The sequence below is a fragment of the Diospyros lotus genome, chromosome 2 (genome assembly GCF_014633365.1).
Source record: "Diospyros lotus cultivar Yz01 chromosome 2, ASM1463336v1, whole genome shotgun sequence".
NCBI lineage: Eukaryota > Viridiplantae > Streptophyta > Magnoliopsida > Ericales > Ebenaceae > Diospyros > Diospyros lotus.
Window position 1 is genome coordinate 3,287,977 of NC_068339.1, and position 11,300 is coordinate 3,299,276.

General features: G+C 32.6%; 1 protein-coding gene across 1 annotated transcript; it reads right to left on the reverse strand.

The window, feature by feature from the left end:
- Positions 1–876: 876 nt before the first annotated feature.
- On the reverse strand, positions 877–2,501 carry LOC127795560 (protein STRICTOSIDINE SYNTHASE-LIKE 11-like). The gene is made up of 3 exons (XM_052327323.1): positions 2,218–2,501; positions 1,829–2,098; positions 877–1,523 (listed from the first exon to the last, which is right to left on the reverse strand). Exons 1-3 carry the CDS (start codon positions 2,490–2,492, stop codon positions 1,043–1,045), a joined length of 1,026 nt encoding a protein of 341 aa, XP_052183283.1. The 5' UTR covers positions 2,493–2,501; the 3' UTR covers positions 877–1,042.
- Between the last annotated feature and the right edge of the window lie 8,799 nt (positions 2,502–11,300).

The window sequence follows — 11,300 nt, forward strand, 5'->3', positions numbered from 1 at the left end:
TAATAGACCATCTCTTGAAGAACAAGCCACTTACCCACCTGTCACAGACCTTGCCACTCCATTCTGAAGGCCCAACATATCCCTCGATCCTAGTGGCACTAGCGACAACCAAATTTAACGTATCTCTAGAAGAGAAGGAAGTTCCATTTCAAATAAAGGGACTCAGAATATGTAACTATGCCATTCTGCAATTGTGTGACATAAGAAACATCCATTTGGAAAGGCAAGTACACATTGAGGCGATTAAGAGTTAGTTCGAAACCTATTATATGGAGGGTTTTTTTTTTTGTAGAATTTTTTTATCTAATTTATTATTAATTTAGAACTTGTGCGTTTATACATTTGGTGGCAGTGAAAAGGAAAAGTTTAAGCAGCTTAAAAACAAGCAATTTGGTGGCCATACTTCTTCAAATGTGAGTTACTGGCAATTCTTAATAATGTGGCTTACATTCATCTTCCCTTCATTATACTCAATTGAGATGGAAAAATGAAAACTACCAAAAGGCAAAGGTTTCTTTCTTTTTCTTCTTCTTCTTCTTCTTAGAAAGGAAATGCCATAAGATCGGTGCTGCAGCCATTTTTTTTTTTTTCTTAGGGTGTCAAACCCTACAAATGACTAAATATCACATTTACAAATACAACAAAACCTACCAATACGTAAACAAGATTGACCAGTCTATTATTTGAATAAAGACATATAATAAATAAATAAATAAATAAAGATTCTAGAAATAATTCCCTAGGTAAAGTACATTAATTAAGTGAGCCTATATGTTCCATCTTATGATGAATCTTATTATTTATAAAATTAAATTTTAGTCCAATTTTTGTTCTCGCTTTATTCAAATTCGATATGTCGTCTCGAAATTTAGAACATTGTAATTAAGGGAAGTTTTATTTCTTAAATGCATGCCACAAGGCATGTCTTATTGGATCGCCAACCACTCAAGCTGAGCTGGCTGATACAAAGAGCGTAAAAATACTTCCATATATTTAGTTACCGGAACTTGCTCCGGGCTTTAAATGGCGATTCCCAGTGCCTTCACCTGTAAACACCGACGAAGTTAACTGCGTCACGTCGAGAGCCGGTGTATAACGCCCCATTTTGCTGAATAACAACGCTCACGGTCATGTTCTGATACTGCGCACTGAAATTCACTTGCGCCAAAACCATGCCAAAGATGTTGATCCTTTGTGCTAGAGGTGTTACCAGCGGCGGCTGTTGGTTGGTCAGCCTCATCGCCACCCAAAAGTCAGTCAACCCCGCCATCCTGATATTCACAGGGTTTCCGGGCAGGTTCAGGAAGGTCTCCACCGTGTTGGCTCTCAGACCCGTCAGCCAGAACCTCTGAATTCTCCGATTGTTGTACTCTGCAATCAGTAGAAAGGAGCCGTCCAGGCTGACCGCTACGCCGGTCGGCCGGCCCAGCCCTGTTAGTAGCACCTTCGACTCTCTGGTCCTTGGGTTATAGCTTATTAGCCTACCCGTTGAGTCTCTCTCAAAATTTGGATCTGTGATGTTTCTGTAAAAATCAAGAAAAGAAAAGAGAAAAATATGTCAAGATCATGGCGACAATATTATTATATAACTTGAAATTTAGATATAATATATATTTAATGACATTTTTCTTAAATTTAAAATTAAAAAAGCAAAAGAAAATTGAAATGAATTAAGTCTACCCAGCTCCATCAACATATCGTTGTAATTAATAATATCTTCCTATATAATTTTTTATAAGAATATATATATATATATGGCGTCTCATTTTTATAAGAATTTTTTTTTCCTTTTGAGGGAGTGGACACCTCAAATGAGATTAATTTGTACCTTAGATCGAAGGTTAGACTAGCATCTGTTAAGTAAACCATTCCAGAAATCTGACTAACATCAATGCTAGTAAGGAAGCGGAAAGGCACGCCATCTGCACCGGTAGCAAGGCTGGTGGCAAGGCCGCCGCCCTGCCCTACTACACTGAGCCCCAAATAAGCATCTGCAATGTAGAGTTGGCGGGTTAAATAGTTGAACCTAAGGCCGAAGGGCTTCCCGCATATCGGCCCCAAATTCGGATCAGTTGTACCATCACACAGCCCATTACTCCTGCAACAACAACAACAACAATAATCATAATAACGTATTAACAGTATACGAGATCGATTATATATAAAGAATTCTAATTTAACAGCCATTTCTAGCTCTCGCTGGCCGTCATAGGTTACCTTCTCGGCGAAGTAGTGGCAAAAACGGAGAACTGAGCCGTTGGACCCGCCGGCTTCTTGAGAATTCTACCATCGCCGACCCCGACGTAAAGTGCCCCGCCGACCAGTGGTACATCGAATGCGAGGGTCACAGGAGCTGAAGCTCGCGGTGGCAACGGGATAGAGCTAAAGGTTGAATATCGCTGGGAGAGCACCCCAATGGGGGAAGAGAATAGAAAGATGAGAATGGAGAGCATGATGGCCAACACTGTTTTGCGACTCAAGACGGTTTCCATATTGAAACAGATGAGACAGCTTGAAGCATCCCAAGTTCTTGCCATCGCAATTTATAGGGGCTTTTGCCTCCTTGGTTTGACATTTTTTTTTTTCTTCATTTTTTGCTTTGTTGTGCCATATTCAATTAATGCGCACGCAGTTTATATTTCTATCTTTTTAGTTTTTTGTAATTGTTGATTTGTAGTATAATACTGTACTTAATAATTAAACTGTTAAGCTTAATAAAAATAAATTGAGGTTTGCCCCTTAATCAATCTCCATCCCGATACCATTCCAAACATTAACATTGATATGTGATCCTATTTCATTTTTTATTTAATATATATTTCAAAATATTGAGGTTTGCAAACGTATCTTCTAGTATTACCATACACACTATATTCCTAATTACAATTACAATTATATTAATAAATGTATGAGAAAGTACATTAATTGTGGGTAGAGATGAACTCTTTTTTTCTTGAAGTTGACGCTCCTTGGTGAAAAAATTATTATCTCTTTCAAAAATAAGGGGTCCCATAAGAATAATAATATACATTATTATTATTATTATTTGCTAACATTTTTTTTGTTAGTCTTATCATATTAATTTTTAAAAGAGTATATTGCACTCATCTTAAATAAAATTTAAGAGATACTCCCTTATGTTGAGAGATTTCGCCACAATTTAGTCTTCAATGTTACCTAACTGTTATTAAATTTGATGTGGTATGCAAAATGCCCTGTGTCTCTCTCTTTCTTTCAATGGAAGAGAAGAGCCCCACGAACCTAATCTACAACGCCCCCCACCCCCCCGCCCCCCTCTCATCAAAATGTGAAGAATTTTTTTTTAAAAAAGCCATAGCAACCCACATCATCAATGATCGGATTACCCTAGCAATACTAGTTCAACTGCCATCGGTGGTAGCAGCCAGCGAAACCCACAATATTTTTTTTTTTTTTCTATTATGCTTTAATTTTGAGGAGAAAGAGAGTGAGAAATAAGAATGAAAAATAATAGTAAAATGGTTATTTCACACTTGATAAGTACAATAACTAAGTCAGTGCATAATCTTTTAAAATTAAAGAAATGTTTTTTTGAATTTCGCTTAACCCTATAAATATGAGTGTACTTAAACACTTTTGTTGTTAATTATCGAGGGGTTAAAAAAAATCAACCCTTGAGTTAGGAAATATAATATTGTATTACAGTTGCCCAACACACTCGCATTCTCCACTTCTATATATATCATCATCTTCTTGTGTTTGCTGCCTTATTTTTGAATTTCAGTGCTATTTGTCCATCCATACCACATATGTATCCACGCGCGCGCGCGCGCGCGCACACACCCACATATATATATATGCTCTCTCATTCCTCTTCTCCCAATTATTCCCCTTCATTTTTGTCTTATAATTATTTAAATTATTAAAATAGCAAAGTATGGATATGGATACATAGAGATCAAACATATACGCGTGTGTGTGTTGATGCAGTTAATTATGAGAACCGCATTGGGAGATCAATGTGTTGATGCAGTTGGAAGGGATCTTAATTAATTAATGTCTCTTCTTTAATTTTGTTGACTGATTCTCGATATTATGAGGAAATTGGACGATGATCTCTTGTCTTAATATTCCTAAATTAGGACAGATTCTATCTCTAAAATTTAGAAAGAAGTTTTGATTCAGATATTTTCTATTCTTGTTTTTTGTATTTTTGATTTCTTTGTAAAGTGTACAGCATATCTTTTTTTTTTTTTTTTTTGTGTATCTTTTCTATATTGTATTCTTCTACCCTATTATCAGGGAATGTAATATAGTGTTCATTGTATCGAAAGTAATAGAATTTTTTTTCCAGTTCTTCCTACATCTTTCTGGTCTAATTTCTACAATTTTATTATTGACTGGGGGACCTATTATCTTAATTAATTAGGTTAGGTAAGTTAACCCACAAGCTATATATTTAATTAATAGCTTTTATGTTCCTCTTTTAATTTCTCTTATCTACTCCGTGTGTGGGGGGGCTTTAGGGTTTGGGGAGAGAGAGAGTTTAATTAATTATATATGTTTCCCAACTGGTAAATGAGGTTAACCAACTGCAGAAACAAACAATTCGTCAATTGCAACTATTTACCACAAACAATTCCAACTGTTAAATGAGGTTAATTATGTTTCTCAAAGGACAAACTTTCGACAGATTTAAAGAAACTGTCGATCGTTTTAGTCTATACTAAAACGATCAACAAATCATTTTTATCTCAAAAGACTTTGATTATCACATATATCATTTTTACTTAAGCCTTGTGTATAGTTTGAAAAATATTGCAACTAAGAGTGTATACTCTTAGATCTTTCTTTTCTTGTATCATTTTTTGTTATCCTAGCTTACATTGCTAGAAGGCGTACTTGCTTTATTAGAATGTTTGTATTTTCCTACCTTGATGCTAGGGGACCTATTTGAAATCAAGTAGGAGATTTAGTATAGACTGATTCAAAATTCTTAGTGAAGAGTTAAGAGAGTAGATTAAATTTGGTTTAAGCTAAACCACAATTAATAAATCGCTTGTGTGTTGTGTGTCCCTTTATTGTTTCTATTTTTTATTTCATTATTCCAAGCATTTTTCTAAATCATCTTACATTGCATTAAAAATCTCATTGTTAAATAAAAAGAAGTTCAAGTTTTATCAAATTTTAAAATAACTTAATTCACCCCTTTTAAGTTGTGGTGCCCTTACTATACAATTATGGGCACCATTTTCTTACCCCTTTCTCGCCCACAAAACACAAACGCATGCCTTTATATATATATCCTTTAAGCTTAATTCTGAGAAGAAGCCATGGCCAAGATAAGGATTTCCCTTGCTTTCGTCGCGTTGGCTCTCATCCTCTCTATAGGTTTGGTAACGTTTTCACCTTCTATTGCGTATACATATCTAGTATAGAAGCAATATTAATTTGATGAAATACATATTCGATTTTAAATGTATAAAAGCACTGTTTTCAAATATTTATCCTCCTGCAGAAAAGCAATGTTTGATAATATCTAGTTGCTTCTTTAAGAAAGTAGATTTAAACTGTTTAAAAGTAAACAGAAAAAATGACTTATTTAGCTTATAGTGACACTAATGTTTATTACTTAAATTTAAAATTAATAAACAAAATAACGCTTTTACTTACTAAATATTATCATTTTTCTTAGGGATTCAATCGAACAAAATCAAATTTTGCTGAGATCGGGCTTGTCTTGACAAAAAAGCATTGAGCTTGAGCTCGAGTTCGACTCAACACTCGCGAGAAGCTTCTGTAGGTTGAGCTCAAGCTCAAACTCTGTTGTTAGTTTTGTCCAAGAAGAAATTAAGGAAAAGAGATAAAAAGAAAAAGAAAGGTTACATGTAAGATCTATATGAGAGGTACTACAAAAAAATTGATTTTTTGTGGTTGTTTTAAAAAATTATCACAAAATTCATTAAAAAATTAAATTTAACGGCGATTTTCTAAAACTGTTGCTAAATTTAAAAAAAATAAACAAATTAAAATTAAATTAACATTTGCGACAATTTATATAAACCGCCGCAAAATTCATTAAAAAATTATATTTTACTTAAGAAAATAATTAAAAATTAAATTAATAAAAATAAATATAAAATTTTAAAAATAAATTTAAAATTGAATTTAAATTAATAGAAAAATTCATTAAAATTTTAATTTTAAAAAATAAAAATAAATTTAACAAAATTTTAATATATAAAATTTTAATAATTTTTAAAAAATATATAAAATCCTTTTTTTATTTTTAATCAATTAATTTATTTAATTTAACTCAATTAATTTATTTTTAATTTATTCCATTATTCTTTTAAAAAATAATCAATAAATAAAGGTTTTTAAAATATATTAAAAAATATAAAATATAATTCTAAAAATTAGTTGTTAGCTTAGTATATAATATATATATATATGTGCATATATGTCAAGGGGTGTTTCGCAGATTAGGCAGTTTGCGCGCATTAATTTTAGCAACGATTTCAAAATCACAACTAAAATTAAAAATTTAATCTTTTTATTAATTGTCGCGACAGTTTTGAAATTGTCGCTAAAATTAAAAATTTAATTTTTTTAAATTTTTTGCGACGATTTCAAAACTACCATTAAATATTATAGAAACCGCCGCTAAATCACTTATTTTGCGGCGATTTTTTAAATCGCTGCAAAAAATATAATTAACGGCGGTTATTTTAGCGGTTGCTGAAAATCGCCGCTAAACACTCCACTCCTAAATGCCGATTTTTTTGTAGTGAAGCAGAGTGAAGACCACGAATATTAAGAGATGCAGAGGGAAGACGATAAGAATGGACTGAGGGCGGACAATAAAGATGATGACGGACACTACAAGAATTTCGCATTTTAGCGATAGAAATATTTCATTGCTAAATCAATTTAGTTACGGAACATATCCATCACTAAAGTGTTCGCCGGTAAATTTTTCTAGCGACGGATTTGTCTCTAATTTCATGATGGATTAGTGACGGAAATTTTTCCGTTGTTAAATATAATTTTGTTTAAATTTAGCGGCAAAAGTTTTCATCTCTAATTCAATTGTCCATATTGCTACCAAACAAAACAACCACGAATTAGAGATAGACTATTTTGTCACTAATAATGTAATTTTTTTTAAATTTAGTGATGAAAATTTTTATCACTAAAACATATTAAAATATATACATAAAAAATTAAAAAAATATTTTAGCGATCGAAATTTCCATTATTAAATTAAAAAAATTACATTTAACGACCAACATTTCCATCGCTAAAATATATTAAAAAAATTACAAAATATTTAAAAAATATTTTAGCAACAGAAAATTTTGTTGCTAAATTTAAAAAAAATTACATTTAGTGACACACATTTCTATCACTAAAACATATTAAAAAAATTATTTTAGCAACGGAAATTTTCATCGTTACGTTATAAAAAAAATTAAAAATTTATATTTTCAGTGACAAAATGGCGTCACTAATTTTGTCGTTAAAATATATTTTTTTATCTTTTTAAATATAATTAATTATTAAATTAACCTAATTAATCTGAAATAATTTTAATTCTAATATAAATTAAAACAAGAATTATATAGAAATTATAAAATTTATTTTTACAAAATAAAAATTAATATTCAACCACAATATTAATAAGATTTAAAATATCTTACTGACTATTACATAAAAATAACTACGAAAATTAATCATCTGGATCATCATCAGCATTAGGGGAGTTAGGCTAGTGAGTCAACCGTAGATGAGAAGAAGACAAAAAACAAGAAAACATGCCACGAGTGGATATAGTAAGCTGTTCAATTAGAGCTCACATCTCAGACATCTGTCGTCGAACGTTGTTCAACTCTTAAGCCTGCAAGTTTATCTTTTCCATCATTTCTTGTATGACGGGATTTTCATTGAGGTCAGATGAGACAATGAATGAGCTGCCGATGCCGAAGAACTTTGATTGGGATAAGGATCATGTGTCGTAAATCCTCTTCTTGTTTTTCTAGCTAACAGCCTAAAGGAATATAAAGTCGCAATCTGGCTCGCGAAGCTCCTTAAACCCCTCATGGGGTTGAGTTGCTTGCTTCAGTAACTATTTGTAAATTTCCTACGACAGTTTAACAAAAAAAGAAAACAAAATAAATCAATTACGAATATTAAAATTTACAGTAATTATAAAATAATATTATTTACAATTAAAAAATACTTACAATGACGCTTGCAGAACGTCTGTCGACGTACGTTCTCTCTCCTGAAATTTTTTGGGGATGAGTTCGTTCAAAAAGTTCAATCAACGTGGGCTCCCTCCCAAACTCTTTTTCTTAAAAAAAACATGATATCAAAATTAATAAAAAAAAATTACTTAATTATAATTACTATAATTTTTTTATTTTAGTATTTTTAATGAACCACCCCTTATAACTCCTTCTTATTAAAATTTGAAGGTTAGGACCTATCCCATTTGGAAATGAGTGATGATATGACCACTAACTGATGCATTTACTCATGCACAGTATGAAATTTCAGCAGCATCTCAACACAATTCTCCAGAAGCACAATAAGGTTTATGTGCCGATTCATATGAGTTATACTCAATTTGAGTCAATCTTGAATCATAACATATTCTTATATGCAATCGAAGAATAACGTGAGATGCTACTGAATTTTCGTACCATACATGACTAATTAATGCATATCCTTTGGACACACAACATGATATCAAATTTCCATGTTGTCCAATTGGACAATTCATTGACGTTCTCGCTATCCATCGAGAAAGTCACCAAATGGGAATCTAAGGTTAACTTTTAGCGAATCTAGCTAAATTGTTGGAGTAACTCAAATATCAAGTGTCATGAATAAAATTTAAAAATTAAATGAATAAATTCTAAATTAAAAATGTGTGAAAAACAAATTACTATATACTGTCAATACAGCCCAGATCAGTTTATAAACACTAGTTGGAGTAACTCAAATATCTCAAATCGTTTTTAGTTTCTCTCTGCTTTATCAATTGCAATTGAAAAATGGAGAGAGAGAGAGAGAGAGAGAGAGAGAAGCTGCACAAACATAATTACTACAAACAAACCTGAATATACCAGAGAAGCTGCACTATTAATTAGTTCTATTTTCCCGCAATAGCAATTATGCTACAACTGGAAAAATGAAATGCATATTCCACCACCCTTTAATGTACTACAGCCAAAATATTCTCAAAATGACTCCCAAAATATTCTCTTCCTTTGATCAAACTAAAATGACACAGAAAAATAAAATAAAATTATTTAAAAAAAAACAAGAAAACAAAAAACCAAAGCTAACACAATATGCAATAATGCATGCAAATGGCAATGCATTCTTGCAACTTTTATCACACCAAAGCCAGCCTGTCCTCATCTTATGATTAGGAACAGTAGACATTCACCCAGCATCAAGATTGTCAACTTGTGTTCCTCATTAAATATGCTTTTATTAGTTAGATAATGAAAAGGAAAATACAGTAAATCGTTATTAGTGTTGCTATTCCAAACAGACAAATCAAAAATATTAATCAATCATCACAGGTCTAGGAAAATCTGATGAAGAAAAGACATCTGTTGCAGAAACATGAAAATACAAGAGGAAATAGAAGAGGAGATCATATAGAAGGAAGAGAGATGGATGGAACGTACCTAGGGTTGTGGAAAGGACCAGGTGGGCGCGACAGCTGTGTGAGCCTCAGTGGGTGCGACTGACAGTGGTGGCAGGTTTCTGTGGCCAGTGGGAGTGGAGGCGACTGGTAGCGACGGTGAGTAGGGGCGAAACGGTGCGAGCGGCAGTGGGTGCGACTAGCGGTAGAGGTAGGGTTCTATGGTCGACGGGTAAGGGTGAGGCAATGCAAGCAGCAGTGGCGGGGGTGACTATGCGAGTGGTAGTGTAACATTTTAAAAATTTTAAGATAAATAATAATTATTAATTTCAACATTTTAGAGTGATTGATGATTTATGATTTATTTGTGACTTAAAAAAATTTAAAAGAGGATATTAAATTTATTTTATTTCTAAATGAGGAAAAGATCGGAAGTTTGTAGAATTCTTAGGATTTAGATTATTAAGTATTTAAGATAAATAAAATATTATAAAAATTAAAATGTTTATATATAAAATAAAATAATTAAATAAAAGACGTGATTGCAATTTGGATCAAGTTACTGTGCTTAATTTGCTCTCAATATGAATAAGTAAAATATATATATATATATATATATCATATTATCATATATTATATCAATGGCATAATATATAATAATAGCATGTTAATATATGTATGGGAAATATGGAGCCACATGTCTAGCCTTTGCAACTCCTTTGTAATTAAGCATGACTAGCCTAGGGATGTGGGAATGGCTTAGTCACCGAGGTTTAGGGGCTGTTCTCTTTGCTGTTTTCAACCTGTTTTGAGTTTTCAGTTTTTCAAAACACTAAAAACGTGTTCTCTTTGTTATTTTCAAAAACGCATTTTCAAAAACAAGGAAAAAATTTGTAAAGGAAACCCAAAACAACATTTTGTTGTTTTGGGTGTTTTCAGTGGAAACTTATCAAAAACACAAAACACGGAAAACGGTCCCCCCCACCCACCCCCAGCAACCCTCCAGTCTCGTTCTCTCTCTCTCTCTCTCTCTCTCCTCACCCAAAACACTGCGACTGCCCCAATCATCTTCTCCGTCGCCGCCTCTTCCCTTCCAGACGCCATCTCTTCCTTGTCGGCCATCGCAGCGCCTGCCACTGCAGCCTACGTCGTTCGCCTATGTCGCCGCTGCAAGTCGTTATCCCTTCCAGATCCGTCGCGCTTCGTCGTTCACCTGCGCCGTTCCTCTTCCAGATCCGCCATCGTCGCCGCTCGCCATGCACAGATCCGCCATAACCGCCATCGCCGCTACCGCCATGCCCAGATCCGCCATCGCCTCCTGCCTTTCCATTTCTTCCTTCTTTCTTCAGCGATTTCTTCCTCCGCCATAGCCCTATCTCCACTCCCAATTTTTTATTTTAATTTTTACTTTTAATTATATTTTTAAAATTTTGAATAAATCAACATTTTGTTATTTTATGATTTATTATTATTTTTAATATTTATGTTATGAGTAATTTAAATCTCAAAATTAATGTGAAAAATAATTTATAATTTCAAAACAGACTATTAGATCATAATTTTAAATAAAATTTATAATTTTAATATATTATATATGTTTAGATTATTATGTTATATTTTAAAATTTTTTAATTAAATTTATAATTTATTAATAAAT

What these genes read in the sequence shown, in the direction of transcription:
- LOC127795560 (XM_052327323.1), bottom strand. Translation starts at nt 2,492, where the DNA reads ATGGAAACCGTCTTGAGTCGCAAAACAGTGTTGGCCATCATGCTCTCC. An exon ending in GCCACTACTTCGCCGAGAAG is followed by an intron (nt 2,099 to 2,217) that starts GTAACCTATGAC and finishes TTGTTGTTGCAG; the next exon opens with GAGTAATGGGCTGTGTGATG. An exon ending in AGTCTAACCTTCGATCTAAG is followed by an intron (nt 1,524 to 1,828) that starts GTACAAATTAAT and finishes TGATTTTTACAG; the next exon opens with AAACATCACAGATCCAAATT.